Source organism: Choloepus didactylus, chromosome 21 (genome assembly GCF_015220235.1).
Source record: "Choloepus didactylus isolate mChoDid1 chromosome 21, mChoDid1.pri, whole genome shotgun sequence".
In the NCBI taxonomy this organism is placed as follows: Eukaryota; Metazoa; Chordata; class Mammalia; order Pilosa; family Megalonychidae; genus Choloepus; species Choloepus didactylus.
Window position 1 is genome coordinate 16,781,459 of NC_051327.1, and position 17,574 is coordinate 16,799,032.

Below are 17,574 nucleotides of genomic sequence, written 5' to 3' on the forward strand. Positions count from 1 at the left end.
AAATATGCAACAATAATAAAGATCAGAATGAATTTTATAAAGGAGTTCATGGAAGCTGAATAAACAAGATTTAACATTTTCTACAACCCAAATCACAGCTGTATAATATATCCAGTTCTTCCAAATTTACCTGTGCATTACATGACTGAAATACACACTATTCTCCCACAACTCCTCCTCTGACCCAACTCCCAATCAATTACTTTACCTATAAACCTTTCCATTTAACCTGTTAAATCAGATTTGATGGGTAAATAGGTAATCTGTGGGATAGTCTTCATTATTATTTCAGAATAGACACCAAGGATAGCCATGTGGACTTATACTCATCTTCAGTTATATTCCTTTCAAAAGGCATCTGGACTGCTGGATTTATCTATGAAAATTCAATCCTAAGAAACCAAGAAAATTAGGAGTCAAGAACCTGAACTAGGTAATTCTACAAACTATAATAATACCAATAACCTGTGTGTCCACATTTGTAAAAGGATTTTCTTTTTCATAATTGTTACCCAGTGGGTCTTTGAAAGGACAGCTGTGACTTACTGTTTTCTGGTGTAAAATGGTCAAGTGACCTCATTATATTTACCTGTTGGCTAACAAGTTTACAATTGAGCCTTTTTAAATATATGTACTGTGAAAATAAAGTTTGGAAGGTCATAGAATAAATATAGAATAGCTCTTACAAAGGTACATCCGATTAAATCTGCCCTATTAAAGCAGCACAAAGTCAATCTAATAACAATTTGAAATTAAATACAGTAGAAAGTTCTGTAAAAATCATCAGCCAAAATTACTGATGGCAAAAGAATACTGTCTCAAAAGATACTGAAGTGGCACATATATTAATATTACCATAATGAACCCATGCTGGATATAAACTCAGACTACCTACTAGATTAAAACAAATTTAAAAGCTATTTTTATAAGAGAAAAAAATGTACTTAGTGATATAGGCAGAACATCTAAAAAGAATGTGGTACATTTATCACAAGATATAAACTTCCTTAACCATTAGCTACACAGCACAATAAAATTTTCTTGGAAACTTTTTAAAAGGCTTGATTTAACATGCCAGGAAAATGATTATTTCTCTATTGAGATGCATTTAGGTAAATCATTTAAATTGAATTGAGGTCAGTGTAACACCTGGAATTTACAAACCCCTAGCAGAAGTACCAGCTGCTGATAATATATAACTGAATGTTGAACTGCGCAACTGTGGGTGCCAGTCTGCTTATAAAGGCAATGCTCTGGAGACAAAGTCTTCTCACAAACGGTGGGCAAGCAGGTTTCATTATTATGTGTTCAACATCAGTCCTCAGTTCATTAAACAAGATCTGGCAATGTGGGTTTCTTGGAGAGGAATATTGAACAGTAAGACATCTGAAGTATATAAAAGGCTGCAGTAACTTCCTTGGCCACTAAAAAGCATAAAAACTGTAGCAGGCATCAAGAATATTTCATTACAAGCAATGAATTTCGGAATATTCTGTTCATTAGCACTTAATTTATCCAAGACAGATCTCAGCCAAGGTAAACTATTTGAACCCTTTGCATCAAGGACCTTTTTAGTATATGTGGCAGCATGAAGCAAAGAGAATAACAGGACTGGGAAAATACTGTTTGTGACTGGGCAGGAGTTGACAAAGATGAGAGAATACAAGAGACAGTGGCAGCTGTCCTCTAACAATGCCCGGGCCAGGAGCACTGTGCTTAACTGAAGTGTGGTTATCGTTGGTGCAGCCTCAAAGCACTGGTAAGAGCATTTGCCAGCAAAGCATGTTGGTAAAGCTTGCTGCTTCATGCAACCCAAGAAGAAGCAGAACAAACAGAGCAGAGCAGTCAACTGTGAACAAGCGAGAAAGCCACATTGCCGTATCCAGTTTATTGATCATCATACATTGCACTGCGCCCACCCCATGTGGGCCTTTGGGACGGATCTGCCATGAGGGGCTCACACGGGTCTAGGGCGCCGGGCAAAGCTGGGTTTCAAGCGAAGGCGGAGCTTTGGAGCAAGGCTCACTGGACTGTTCCAACACTGCCAGCTTCAGGATATTCCAAGTGCTTCATTCTTAAAGTTTGCAGAGGTAGGGGTTGGGGGGGGGTGGCTGAGTGCTCGGGGAGTCACTGTGGCCTGTGTCCTGCCAGTTTTCCTACTCCTGCAGTGCACTTTCTGATGAAAATAATTTGGAGACTTCCCTTGAAGGTGTCACGTAATTATACTTCCGTCCCTGTGTGCACTGTACACAAACCAGTGGATGTGTTTCCCACAGCTCCAGATCCTCAGGAGGGATTCAAGACTTTCTCCTTTTTGTTTATTTCTTTATTTTTTACTTTTTAAAAAATTGTGGTAAAATACACGTAACATAAATTTATCATTTTAACCTTTTTAAATTAGTATTAAGTTGTGCAGCAATCATCACTATCTAGTTCCAGAACTTTTTCCCCATCCCAAATTGAAAACCCTGAACCCATGAAGCCATCACTCCCCATTTCTCCCTCCCCCAGATATCTCTGACAACCACACATGTACTTTCTGTCCATGAGTTCCTTTTTGTTCTAATTCCCAAGGAAAATAACAGAGCCATGGTTGAAAAGAATTCTACATTGTATATGTTCAAGAATTTCATTTCAGTATCATATTCCCCCTGAAGTGATTCCTATCATTTCTTATATGGGTCAACTAAGGTTTCAGGTATCACAGATGAGACTAGAATCCAAGTTTTGCTGGCCTGATTGGCCACCCCTGGTTTGTTTAAAAGTTTAACATAACATGTACTTTCATAAAGTTATCAACTGAGCATCACAGATACTGGAATTATTGTGTGTGGTACCTAAAATAAATATGTCTTAATGTGTGTTTAAATAAACAAAAGTGTTGAAAGTATAATGAAGGTATAAGAAACCATAAGGCAGATTTGAAAAAAAGAACCAAATAGAATTCCTATAAATGAAAAACAGATTTATAGAAATGAAAAAGGAAGCAGAAGAGAAAAATAGCACGGGGCGTTGAGCCCTTGGCTTCCATGTTGACTGTGTGACCAGGTGAGGACAAGAAGGGAGGTGAGGAATGCCAGCCCTGTGGGACCTAGTAGACTGGCTGGGGAGAGGGGCGTCTCCATGGAACTGGACTGAATGTAGCGTAGTGAGGGCTGTAGCACAGGCCCACAAAGGAGCATGTAGGGCGATGAAAAATGTGCACTAGCAACCATTCTCTTCCATCGACTTCCACGTCACTACCACTTCCTAGAATTCAGGCTAGCAACCTCCACCACCATCCTGGAAGCTTGCTGGGCTAAGGGTTGGGAGAATGAGAAGAATCATAAAGGAGGAGAAGTCAAGGACTGACCATAAGTTATTTATAAATAACTTGTAAATTCCCTCTGGATGGGACAGGCCCAATGCACGTGCACATTAGAATCATAATGGAAAATTCATAGCATGCCTAACTAATAGAGGTGAACACTAAAGATCAAGACAGCTTGATGAATTTTGCACAAGAAGACTTTGGAGTCCAGAAAAGTTGAGTGTGTGGGATTAGGGTTCCATGCCTAAGTTATTCATCATGTATGAAAATGACAGTTATTTATTTTACAAATAGTTGTTGAAAACATACCCTGGGATTTCTGGAAGGTACAACTAGTAGACACCTGACCTCTGCCTTAAGCTCCTGAAGGAGCTTATAGCCTGGTGAGAGAGAAAGTAGAAAGGAGTGTGCCACATGGAGGGTGGTGAGAGTAGAGGACTGCTAGGTCCAGAGAAGAATTTGGAGACTTAACAGTTATAGAAGGCTTTGTAGAAGAGGTGACATTTGAGTTGGGCCCCAAAAACTGTTGTGATGTGAGGGGACAATGAGGAAAGACCATTCAGAGCAGAGAGCCTGAGCAAATGGACTGAGGCAGCAAAGTGGGGTGTGTGTGTAGGGAATAACCAGTTGTGCCGGTTTGGATGTATTATGTCCCCTCAAAAGCCATGTTGTAATCCAATCGTGTGGGGGCAGAGTTATTAATCTTTTTGATTAGGGTGTGACCTCTTGATTGAATGTTTCCATGGAGATTTGACCCCACCAATTCAGGGTAGGTCTTAATTAAATCACTGGAGCCCTACAAGAGCTCAGACAGAAGGAGTTCAGTGCTGCAGCTGAGAGAGACATTTTGGAGACGGCCATTGAAAGCAGACTTTTGCTGACACTTTGGAGATGCTAGCCCAGAGTTTGCTCCGGAGAAGCTAAGAAAGGACAAAATGCCCCAAGAGCAACATTTTGGAGAATGCCATTTTGAAACACAACCTGGGAGTAAAGGAAGAAGACACCAGCCGCATGCCTTCCCAGCTGACAGAGGTGTTACAGACGCCACTGGCCATTCTTCAGTGAAGGTACCCTATTGTTGATGCCTTAGTTTGGACACTTTTAAGGTCTTAGGACTATAACTCTGTAACCAAATAAAACTCCCTTTATCAAAGCCAATTCATTTCTGGTATTTGCATCATGGCAGCATTAGCAAACTGGAACACCAGCTAACAAGATTTCTAGTTTTGCCAACTTCTTATTTTGAAAAAATCAAAGCCACAGAAAGTTGTAAGCATGGTTCAATAAAAACGTGCACACCCTTCACCTAGATTCACCAATTATTAATACTTTGCCATATTTATTTTTTTATCTCAATATGCGTTCTTGTTCTTTTTTCTTTTTTTTTTTCCTGCATTACTTGTGTTAGTCAGAACCCCGCCCTTTGGCAGCTGCAACCCTGCAGTAACATTCAAAATTTAAACCAGCCAATGAGAACATGCCAGTTCCCCTTTCTCTAGACAAGAACTTCCTGCCAGCAACCATCCCGTATAAACCCTACCGCTCCCCTCGCCCCGGGCGGTCGCCATCTTAGACTTCAGCCCGCAGGCGCCCAGCTGCACACTGAAGCTCTCTTGGTGGAGTTTTGGTCTCTTCTCTTCCTGGTCAAAAAAACCTAACAACTTGAAAATAAGTTGCCATCATCATGACATTTTACCACTAAACACTTGAGCTTGTATCTCCTAAGAGCAAGACATTTCCCAACATAACCAGGGTACCATTATCACATGCAAGAAATTTAATATTAATACAATACTATTATCTAATATGAATATATTTAAATCCCCCCAACTGTCCCAATAATGTCCTTTTCCATCGTTCCCCTGGCCTGCTGCAGCTCCCTCCCCCCTGTCCAGGACCTAATCTAGGATTACACACTGCATTTTGTTATGACTCTGTAGTCTCCTTTAATGTAGAACCTATTTAGGAAAGTGGGGTGTCTTTCATGTTGCTGATGTTTTTGAAGGGTCCAAACAATTATTTGTAGAATGCCCCACAATATGGATTTATCTGATTTTTGTTTTAAAAAAGGATTCAGGTTAAACATTTTTGAAAGAAATACTACAGAGATTTAAAAAAAAAAGTACTACAGAGGTGAAGTTGTGACCTCCCTGACTCATATCAGGAGGCACATACTGTCAGTTTGTCCCATTGTTGGCAAGGCCAAGCTGGATCTCTTGGCTAAGGTGGCGTCTGCCAGATGTCTCTAGCTTTAGGATTCTTTTGTAACTTTGTGATTAATAAATAATCTGGGGGGTGATATTCTGAGCCCATTCCCCAACAGCCTTTCATTCAATGATTTTGGGATCCATCGATGATCTTTTTCTGAATTAATTACTTCACTCGAGGTTGCAAAGGTGTAACCTTTTCTGAATCTATCATTCTTCCTACATTGATTCACTGACAGCCTTCTGTAAATAACAGCTCTCCCTTCTCCCCTCTCCACTTCTGTTCCTGACCATCCCCACCCCCTACCCCGAGTATTGCTACAGGCTCATGGATTCTCTTTATACTCAGAGCGTGATAATCCATTACCGTCACTTTTTTTATGTTCAGATTGTCCCGGATTTGCCCCATTAGAGTCCCTTCATGCTGGCTCCTGTGTCTTTTTGATGTGTCCCCATCATTATCTGTGTGATTTCTTACTCTCAGGCACAACAGAGTGTTCCAGACAGATGAACTTTACCAGCCCTAGGTCTGAAATCAGTCATTTCTCCCAGGAGCTCTGGATCCTGTTAGTGGGGAAAGGTATTTAGAAACCTAGCAACCTAGTTTTTGTAAAGAGTAAAGAATTTGAGGGAAGAAATAGAAAAATTGAGGACAGACTGTGGTGGGCCTTGAAGATCAGTCCAAAGAGTTTAGTGTAGGAAGCCAAACTTTGGGAGCTGTGAAATGGGAGAGACACATTTTAGCAGCAAATGTGCAAGATGCCACGGAGAACACAGAGGAGAAGCAGGGAGACACATTGTAACAGTGTTCCATAGATGTATTGAGAGGAGATTTGCAGATCTGTCCATCTGAGGATAGATCACTCAATAAGCAAACAGACTGGAGCAATCCAGGGAAAGCAAAAGGTATATAAGAAAAGAACTGTAATCAGTTCAACACCTGGATCATCTGTGAATAATAATCATAACGTATACACTGACTATTGATTTAACCAATTTCAGCATAATTATTTTAGCAAGATGTTTATATGTGTGTGAATGTGGGAGAGTCATTATTTTCCACTGAAGAAAGTCAACACCCGATATGTAAAACTTTAAAACTAAAAAATAACAGTATATATGTGTTATTTAGAAATATGGAGGTAAATACCGGAAGAAACAGTGTAATGAGTTGAAAATGGATGCCTGGCTCTCTCTAGCTAAGCCAACTCAGCAGGTGAACTCGCTGCCCTCCCCCCTACATGGGACCTGACTCCCAGGGGTGTAAATCTCCTGGCAACACAGGATATGACTCCTGGGGATGAATCTGGACGTGACATCATGGGATTGAGAACATCTTCTTGACCAAAAGGGGGATGCGAAATGAAACAAAATAAAGTTTCAGTGGCTGAGAGATTCCAAAAGGAGTTGAAAGGTCACTCTGGTGGGCACTCTTATGCACTCTATAGATAACTCTTCTTAGGTTTCAACGTATTGGAATAGCTAGAAGTGAATACCTGAAACTATCAAACTGCAACCCAGTAGCCTTGACTCTTGAAGAAAACCTCGTGGATCACACTCCCTTTAACCACTGTATGGATGGATGAGTAGACAAATGGGGACAAAAACTGGGTGAAAAATAGGGTGGCAGGGGAGATGATTTGGGTGTTCTTTTTTACTTTTATTTTTTATTCTCATTCTTGCTTTTTTTTGGTATAAGGAAACTGTTAAAAAAATAGATTGGGATGATGAATGCACAACTATATGATGGTACTGTGAACAGTTGATTGTACACTTTGTATGATTGTATAATATGTGAATATATCTCAATAAAACTGAACTAAAAAAAAAGAAAAGAAAATGGATGCCTCGGAAAGTAAGAAGCAGAGTAGGGATAGCACTGAGGGCACTAACATTTTTGGTGACAACTTGTAGAACTATTTTTGAATTACATTTACATGTTTCTTTTGGGAACTATGTTCATTTTACCACGGAAAATATATAATTTTCATATAATGCAAGAATATGTTTAACGGAAAAAATCATCATCATAGTAATTTGGGCCTAAAATAATTAAGGCCTAAAGTAGAATTCTGTGGGGATGTAGGAAGGGGAAATAGTTTAAGATTTTAGGCATGGAGAACTGACGGCATCTGGTTGTGCTTGTGGCTGCACAGCTCAGAAGGCAAGTGAACGCTGAGCCTGCATGGTTGAGAGGAAGGTGGGGCCATCAACAGAAATAAATTCACCCAGACAATGCAGATGATGAGGGGAAGGAGATGACAAGACTGTGGGTTTCGGATGATTTGAATTTGAGGAACCAACAGGACAGGCAGGGGAAAAGGCCAGCTGGAAACTGGAACTGCCTAAGAGTTGTGGCAGCATCAATACAGAATGGATATGTATGTGGCAGGGCAGAGCTCCACACGGCCCAGGTCCCCCAAACCAGCCCTGCTGATGAGCTCACAGCATAAAACTATCCAGTGGGGACTGGCATAGGGAAAGGCGCTAGGCATTTTTGGGTAGTGTTATTCCTGCGGCTAAGCAGCCATAGCTGACTAAGCAGACTGACTCGGCCAGATAGGTAGCAGGTCTGGTACAGTTACCTGGAAACTACAGATTTTAACTTCTGCTATTTATTATTAACTTTGCTTGTTCACATGTTGGGAGAGAAAACATTCAACAACAAATTACGCTAAGCTGATGTTTAAAGAAAAAACCTGGAAAATTCATTGAAAGGGGATGTGGGCTCTAACAATAAGGAAAAAGCACTGGAAAAAAAATGTAGGATTCAGATGCATAGAGGAGAAAGAAGAACATTTCTGGCGGGGGTAGGGGAGCACAAAGCATCCTGGGAATCGGGAGGAAGTGGTCCAGTTGGGGCTTGCTGGGTGTTCTGGTTTGCTAATGCTGCCATTATGCAAAATACCAGAAATGGATTGGCTTTTATAAAGGGGGTTTATTTGGTTACAAAGTTACAGTCTTAAGGCCATAAAGTGTCCAAGGTAAAGCATAACAACAGGGTACCTTTACCGAAGGATGGCTGTTGGCGTCTGGAAAACCTCTGTTAGCTCGGAAGGCGGCCATCTGCTTGCTCCCAGGTTGCGTTTCAAAATGGCATTCTCCAAAATGTTGTGCTTGGGGCATTTTGTCCTGTCTTAGCTGCAGCTCTCTCCAAAATGTCACTCTTAGCTGCTCTCCAAAATGTCACTCACAGCTGCGCTGAGCTCCTTCTGTTTGACAGCTCATTTATATGGCTCCAGTGATTTAATTCGGACCCACCCTGAATGGGTGGGGTAACACCTCCACGGAAATTATCCAATCAAAGTCTTGCCCACAATTGATTGATTCACATCTCCATGGAAACACTCAATCAATAGGTTCCAACCTAATCAACACTAATACAGTCTGCCTTCACAAGATTGCATCAAAGATAATGGCATTTTGGGGGACAGAATACATCCAAACTGGCACACTGGGAATTAGGAGCCCTAAGACTCGATGGGAAGAGTAAACTCAAATAGACTGAGGGGTTTTGTAGGTAACTGGAGTCAATGAAAATTTTAGAGCAGTAAACTGACTAGTGTGTTAACTCAGTCTGTCCGTCTGTTTGTTTGTTTTTGATGACTTCCAGCCATATGTCAAAATCTTGTGTTAATCAGCTCATTGATTGCAAATTTGACCCATAAAAATGGAGGACATCCACCTAACAAGTCATGTTAAAGTTTATTCTTTTATATCATAAAATTAATAATCACTATGTATTATTTCAATCAGAAAAGCTGATTGAAAAATACAGAAAAATATAAGAAGAAGAAAAAATGAACCATAATTCCACCTCTCCAAAACAAGCACTGCTCCTTATTTTGGGAGCCCCTCATTAGCTCCAACTTGTTGGTCCTGGGGCCCCAGCTGATAGGTGATGCTCACGAAACTCCACCTCCAGCTTCTACCTCCCTCCTCAGCTCCTCCTCAGAATTTCCAACTGTTTTCTGGATGGTTCTCCAGATTGAATCGTGTCTTCCGTAAAGACAGGTGGAAGTCTTAATCTTGTGAGTGTGAACCTATTTGTACATAGGACCTTGTGAAGATGTTATTATTAAAGTGTAGCCAAATTGAATCTTAATTGCTTCACTGGAGGCCTTATAAAGAGGTATTTCAGATGCAGTCAGCCAGTGGAAGCCAGAGTCAGGAGAAGCCAGAAGTCCAAAGCAGCAGGACAAGAGAGGGAAATGAGCACATGATGGATGCAGAGAGGCAAGCCAAGGTACCCCATGGATGATGCCCAGCCAGCATCAGAATGCTACAGACCCTGAGAGAAAGCATGGCCTGTCAAGAACTTGATTTTGGACTTCTAGCCCCCACAACACGAGGCAATAAAATCCTGTTGTTGAAGTCAACCCATTGTGTGGTATTTTCTTAGCAGCCTTGGCAAACCAAGACTGTATCCTCTAGGTTCCTGTGGCTGAATTCTCCTATCTTAGACCCCTGCCTCCCCTTCAACACCAGGGCTGGATGACAGCCTGGAGATTCCAAGCACTGAAATCATTATGGTGTCTAGTTTTCAAGTGGAATTAGATGCTTTTTTGAAATATCAGATTTTTTGTTTTTTTCCAAAAACTTGTTCTTTAATGTTTTGGGGGCCCTTACTCTGCTGGTGCTCTAAACATATGAGGTTTGCTAAGTATCTAGTCCTGCTAATGTCCACCCATTAGTCACCCTGTCTATACCTCCCAAACCTTTCTTGCCCTTTTATCCCCACTGATCTTGTTGCATTGGAGTTTGCTGGCAAACTGCCACCAACTACTGCAATTCCCATCTAACTGTCCACCATCACTTCCTTCACCAAGTTCATCTCTCCTCACTTTCTGCCTCAAAACTCCTAGGTGTTAGCCACACTGTCCTGAACTTACACAGTCTTTGCACTGCCTACAGTGTCCATCCCTCATTTCTCTGCCTAGTGAATGCTTATTTATCTTTTCACAGACAACTATGAGAAGGCTTCTCCTCCGCTTGGAAGAAATGGTTACTGAAGGAAGACGAGCTCCCTTCTCTGCTAGGTGATCACAGGAGGCGTGGCAGAGGCGGTGGCAGAGCTAGAACTTTCCTCATAAGAAGGTTTTCTTCTCTCCTTGGGGCAAAAAGAGGAGATAAGGGTCTGGTCTTCACAGTCTGCATTCAGAGGACACTTAGCAGTCCAGCCCTGTTGAAGAACAGGCTGGGAAAGTGTGTTCTGGGGCCAGACCGTGGAGAGCTTTGAGCCAAGCGGAAAAATTTAATAGGGAGAGAATTTAATGAGCTTGTTTCTGATGGTGTTGGATATGCAAACACATTTTGCATATCTTACTGTGTGCTTCCTGTAGTTACTGCTTCTTTCTTTCTTTGCACTTTCTACAGCGCTCACCACCCAGAACTGTGATTGTTTGTTATTATTTTACAACAGTCCCTGTGTCTTACCCCTACCCCCATAGCACCCTGGAATATCATAAATGCTAGTGAATATTATTTGAACAATGGAAGTATCTATAGATATGCCCATAAATATATCTTTCCAAGGAAGCTTCTACATTCTTTCCAGCAAGCCCCTTGAGTGCGCAGAAACAAGTATAATCCAGACCTTAATTACCCACTCTTGTCCTGAACAAGCTAACTTCGGGGTGAGCAACGCTGGGGCTCAAGTTGTCCTTCAGTAGAACCTTCGCTTGGATCAGGTCTTGGGGGTTACTTCCCGCCAACCCCTCCTCGCGTCACATCCCAAAATCGCGCGTCCCGGGCGTGGCCCAGCGCGGCTCCTTTAAGAAGGGGGCGGAGCACAAGGGAAAAGACAAAGCCCCTGGCCGCGCGCTCCCCCTCCCCCCTCTGGCGCACCACACGGACAGTGGTGCCCGGATGTCGATGTCGCCTCGGTGACAGATGGCGCAGTGTCTGTATATGTGAGGGGACCTCCCGGGCCTGACCCCCCTTGAGTTCTCGGCCTCTTGGTCCCCAATTGTCCGTTACTTTCAACTACCCCGCTGGAAGCCCGCCCGCCTGTCACCGGCGCTTACATAACGCGACCTTTCACCTCTTCATACTGCCCTCTAGTGCGCTGCAACCCAACTACGCAGCAGGGGAAAGGGGGTGGGTCCCAGGCACAGAGCGGCAGCTTCCCTGAGCCAATAGGCCGCGAGCGCTGACCAGCTCTCCGCCTATTGGAGTATTAGCCACCGGCGCCACAGGGGAGCAAGTTAGTGTGCGCACTGGCCGGGCCGGGGGGAGGAGGGGAATCTCCCGCCATTTTTCAATAATTTCCTCTGGTGCCGCTGAGGAGGAGTCGTGATTGCAGGACTCGGGGGCCTGGAGCGAAGGTTGGCCGGAGGCTGCCGGGCGGCGCAGAGGCGGGCGCGGGAGTTCTGTGCCTTCGCGTTGCGCTGCATGGATCTTGCGCGGCCGCGCTAGCACTGAGGGAGCCGGAGTTCGCGCCGCCCTATCACCCCTCCCCCCCCCACCCCCGGGAGCGCGGCGCTCGCTCCGGCCGCTGGGCCTAGTGTGGCGCCGCGGGCTCTCCGAGGGGCCGCCGCTGCCTTCCTTGCCGCTGACCAGGGCGCCGCAGAGAAAGGCCGCCGCCGCGATGGCGCCGCTCCTGGGCCGCAAGCCCTTCCCGCTGGTGAAGCCGCTTCCCGGAGAGGAGCCGCTCTTCACTATTCCGCACACGCAGGAGGCCTTCCGCACCCGGGAGTATCCTTTCCCCGGCGCGCCGGCAGGCCGCCCGTGGGGTGGGCCAGGGTGGCGTGGGCCGGGGGGCTCGGCGGGCCCGGGGAGCCGCGCGGCGCCGCGCCTCGGCAGCTGTCAGCGCGCCCGACCCCGGCGGGCCTGCAGCTGGGCCCTAGCCCGCCATTCGCCGGGGCGGGGGGCGCCGGCCGAGCCGCCCGGAGCCCCGCGCTCGCCGTCCTGCGCCTTGGCGCCGGCTCCTCACTTTATCCCCGGGCCTCGCGGCCGCGGAGCGACTCCCCGAGTTGGCCTTAGGCCGTAAGTACCCGGGGAGCAGCCGGGTTTCCTTTGCTGTGTCTTTTTTTTTTTAATTATTTCTGGGTAAGTTTTATGAAATTGTATTCGCGTGGCCTCGTGGGCCCGGTTCGTACAAGTCTCGACTGCTTTTGACCCCCGTCTCCAAGGGGACACTTTTTTTTTCCCTTCCCGACTGGACTGTAGGCCGGCGATGAACTGACAGGCACAAAACCTAGAATGAATTTCCTGACTTAGAGGAAAGGGAGGAAAAGTTAGGTTGGAGTGAAGCATTTTGGGAGGAGCTGATTGATGCCTGCCTTCTCTGGGCATCACAGATTTGAAATTTTTGAGATTTAGGAGGAGACTGGTATTTATTTTTAAGTTCTTTTTCATGATGGAATAAAATAGCAAAGCATGCTTAAAGTTTCTGTGGCTATGTATTAGGAACGTGGGGCTGACGTTTTACATAGGAACCTTCCTCTTCTGAACATTAAGGTTTCTTAGGCAAGCATAGTCTTTGAATGGGAAGTTGAAAGACTTATTTACCTTTCTTTATGGATGTCAGATGAATCCTTTTTGAAGCTTCAATGCAAATAAGTAAATAACAGATCTCTGAACATTTCCTAATGTACTGAAAGCCTCAAGAGTGAAAAATAATGTATTGTTAGTTTTATCAGCCCTTTCCCTTTGGAAGGACTTGATCTAGTAGTTTCTTCTTGCTTCTGTGTAGGGGTAGGTGTCCATGTGAGCAATTTCATGTCTCTTTGATCCTGGCTTTAATGTAATGCTTTATAGGATAATCTCATTTGTGTTCGAGGGCAGTTGGTGAATGTTGGGTACTTACACACAGAGGGACATGGAAAATGAGTCCATATTGTAGAAAGGCTCCAGAAGAAATATAACTGTAGCATCTTGGAGCTGAGATGGATCTTGGCTGGTGGGGTCCATGTCTTTAGTGGGCCCAGAGAGTTGAGGCTGATTTGGAAAAGACCTCACTCTCGGTAAGTAATGACCGAATCAGGAGTAGAGTCCAGTAATTTTTCTGTCTCATCCCAGTAAGTAAATCAAGGGAACATGCAATGCTACTTCTTTGGTTTTAACTCATTTAAATGTTAATCTACTTTTTATGTCAGTAGATAAGCTTCATTTAAGGGGTCAGGGTTGGAAGTCTTATTAAGACTTGCAGAAAGCTTTGGAGAACTCCTCTAGCTCTGCTAAATACAATAGTATTCTGAGGGTACCCTACTTCCTTTTATAACATTCCAAAACATCATTGGAGTAAGAATTTACTTGTGGGAATCTGACACATCCTTATAAAATGTCATGTTTTGAGCTGTTGATGGTTATACACATGTTAATATTAATAGATGTTAACTTTTCAGGTCTTGTGGTGGTGGAGAATGAGAAACATCCAATAGAGAAAAAATAAGTTCTAAATCTGTAATAAAGATACCGAGCCATGTAGAAAATAGCTAATTTAGGGCTGGCAACACAGTCCTTTTCAGTATCATTTAGCGAAATCATTGAAACGTTATTATATATATGGGGAGTTTCTCTTTATGGTAGTTGAAAACTGAAACCTGAAACTTTTTAAGTGGTATTTATTTAATAAAAATTATTCATTTTTTATTTCCCATACCAGTATTTAGAACCCTTTTAATAAAGGAGTTCTTAAATTGTATTACATATTGGGGGAAGATTGCTCCCTTGGGAAGTGCTACAAGTGGAAGCACTTTGAGGATGGTTTTTAAACAGTTGTACTATATGGTTGGCAGGTTGGCATATTTCTTTATTAGATTATTAGTGGTTTCATTAAGGAGAGCAAGTATGTAGTTGGGTAACAGCTGCATTTGAAGTGTTATTTCCAGTTCTCAATTTACATTTACAATTATGTTTTAATAGGATTTCGGACTTTAATTTTCTCCTAATACCTGCCTTTTGATTGTATGCAAACTCTATAGCAGATTTGTATTTTATGTTATTGTCTTAAAGCTGTAGGTTGGTATATTCTTGAAGACATATTATTGTACATCTTCATTAAACTTCGAGTGGTAGTTTTGAATAATGCATGCATTTAGTGGCTAGTGCTATATGTTACATATTGATGATTATGTTTATTGTACTGTAGCTTTGAATCTATGGTAGTATCTCAGGCAAAAAACACTGCATCTTAGTTGGAAAAAAATTAACTGTCAGAATCAATTCTTGATGTGATTATTTGACAATATGATGATGATAAATTGTAACTTGTGTTTAAGTCCAGATGGGTTTTAAGCAAGAACTGAAGCTAAAAGCTGCCTGCTGTAGAAGAATATTTTTGTTTCAGCTGTCCCATTTCCTAAAGCTTAGAAACTAGTTCATAACCTTTGTAGCATCAGTAAACGGGAAGTTTCAGGTGGTGCAGTGATGAGGGGACTATGAGAACATACAGATAATCTGTGGTGGTTCTAGGCAGGAATGACTAGAGCATATTTTAAGAGTTGAGCAGCTGTAGATGGAGTTAAGTTGTGCTTGCAAGTTGGCCAGTTGGAATACTGAGCTCTTGCTGATTTGTATAATTTATTTCTTTTAAAGTATCAAGTTATGCCAGATTACAGTTATTGTTAACTTAATGATAAACTGATCCAAAGAGAGAAAATAGGATAAAAGGCAAATCTTGGGTAGGCCGATTTGCCATCTTCTCACTTAGAACTCTTAGGGTTACAGGTACCCTTTTTTTTTTTTTCTCCCATATTTCTGTAGTTTATTTGTTCTCCCATAAGATTATTTCACACCTTTTCTTCTCTCATCAAACCCCAGTACTTCCTCTCTAGTTCTTTTTTTTTTTTTTTACAAAACAAATCGTACATTCAATTGTTCACGGTACCACCACATAGTTGTACATTCATCACCTAAATCAATCCCTGACACCTTCATTAGCACACACCCAAAAATGACAAGAATAATAATTAAAGTGAAAAAGAGCAATTGAAGTAAAAAAGAACACTGGGTACCTTTGTCTGTCTGTTTGTTTGTTTCCTTCCCCTATTTTTCTACTCATCCATCCATAAACTAGACAAAGTGGAGTGTGGTCCTTATGGCTTCCCAATCCCATTGTCACCCCTCATAAGCTACATTTTTATACAGTTGTCTTCGAGATTCATGGGTTCTGGGTTGTAGTTTGATAGTTTCAGGTATCCACCACCAGCTACCCCAATTCTGTAGAACCTAAAAAGGGTTGTCTAAATTGTGCGTAAGAGTGCCCACCAGAGTGACCTCTCAGCTCCTTTTGGAATCTCTCTGCCACTGAAGCTTATTTCATTTCCTTTCACATCCCCCTTTTGGTCAAGAAGATGTTCTCCATCCCACGATGCCGGGTCTAGATTCCTCCCCAGGAGTCATATTCCATGTTGCCAGGGAGATTCACTCCCCTGGGTGTCTGATCCCATGTAGGGGGGAGGGCAGTGATTTCACCTTTCAAGTTGGCTTAGCTAGAGAGAGAGGGCCACATCTGAGCAACAAAGAGGCATATGGGAGGAGGCTCTTAGGCACAATTATAGGGAGGCCTAGCCTCTCCTTTGCAGCAACCATCTTCCCAAGGGTAAATCCTATGGTAGAGGGCTGAACCCATCAAACCACCAGTCCCCTATGTCTGTGGTCATGTTAGCAACCACTGAGGTGGGGTAGGCCAATACCCCTGCATGCTCCACACAGGTACGCTTTTTTAACCTCCATCCTTGGCTGGACTACTCCTTTTCAGACTATCAAGAACTATATTGAAAGGAAAGAGTCATTACAAGGCTGAAGAGAACAAAGAACCAGAATATTGTGCAAAGGACGTAGTTCTTGAATGCATGAAGAACTATATGCATATGAAATAGTCAGGGTTTTAAAAGTATCTTAACATTTATAGCTTCCACAACCTTTGGAGAATTTCTTTGACATTTTGTCAACAATTATATATGGAGTAGTTGCTCGAACATAAAAACCTCCATTGGCATTTGCTCTCGGTGGTTATTTGAGAGTGAATGACTTGTTTTGATAACCTAAAATCTGAAATAGGATTTAGAGGCAGCTGACTATGTTTCCTTCTAATGGGCTCCCCCCCCACCCCATCGTTTCTTATTAATTTTTCCCCCAGTTTTCTCTTAGCATAAGTCAAAATAATAACCAGAACAGAGTTACATAAACTTAAAAATACCCATCGTTAGGTGGTGGTATAGGAAACTCAGTTTTTGACTTTTGAAATTAATCTTAATTTAGGTGACTAGTCTATTAAATTTTTTATTGTGGTAGCATATACAACATAAAATTTCCCATTTTAACAGCTTTCAAGTCTACAATTCAGTGGTATTAATTATATTCAGAATGTGCTGCCATCATCACCATTGTTACCAAAACTTTGCCATCATCCCAAACAGAAAATGTGCACCCATTAAACATTAACTCCTCATTCCCCACCCCTCTGCTTCTGGAAATTTGTAATCTATTTGTCTCTATAAATTTGCATATTCTAGTTATTTCATATAAGTGAAATCAAGCAATACTTTTCCTTTGTACTGGTTTTCACATATTACCTTCAGGCTTGATCCGTGTTGTAGCATGTATCAGAACTTCGTTCTTTTTGTAGCTGAATAATATTCCATTGTATGGATATACCATGGTATATCCACATTTTGTTTATCCATTCTTCTGATGGTGGACAATTGAGTTCTTCCATCTTTTGGCTATTGTGAACCATGCTGCTGTGAACATCACTGTGCAAGTATTTGACAATTAAAACTTGAATTTATAGTATCAGAGAGCATTTGTTCTGAGATGTAAACCTAACTTTATCGTGCTGTCCAATAGAAATAAAATGCGAGCCATATGTAATTTAAAATTTTTAGTAGCCACATTTACAAGGTGGAATTTTAATACTTTTTAAGTCAATGTATCAAAAATATATCAAAAATATTTTATATTACAAAAATATATGTAATCAATATAAAAAATTATTGAGGAAATTACATTCTTTTCTTTGAAATCCACCGTGTATATCTTAGTTTGAACTAGCCACATTTCAAGTGGTTCTAGGACAGCAGAGCGTAGAACATTTGTTTAATTTATTAT

At 42.3% G+C, this 17,574-nt stretch overlaps 1 protein-coding gene and 1 pseudogene across 1 annotated transcript in view; one reads left to right on the forward strand and one right to left on the reverse strand.

Moving 5' to 3' along the window:
- Nucleotides 1–1,166: 1,166 nt before the first annotated feature.
- LOC119517161 lies at nt 1,167–11,912 on the reverse strand (annotated as a pseudogene).
- Nucleotides 11,751–17,574, forward strand: part of BAZ1B (bromodomain adjacent to zinc finger domain 1B) — a 74,154-nt gene continuing 68,330 nt past the window's right edge. The window contains exon 1 of the mRNA XM_037814174.1: nt 11,751–12,213. Coding sequence (XP_037670102.1) covers nt 12,107–12,213 — 107 coding nt within the window. The 5' untranslated portion in view covers nt 11,751–12,106. The remainder of the gene's footprint in view (nt 12,214–17,574) is intronic.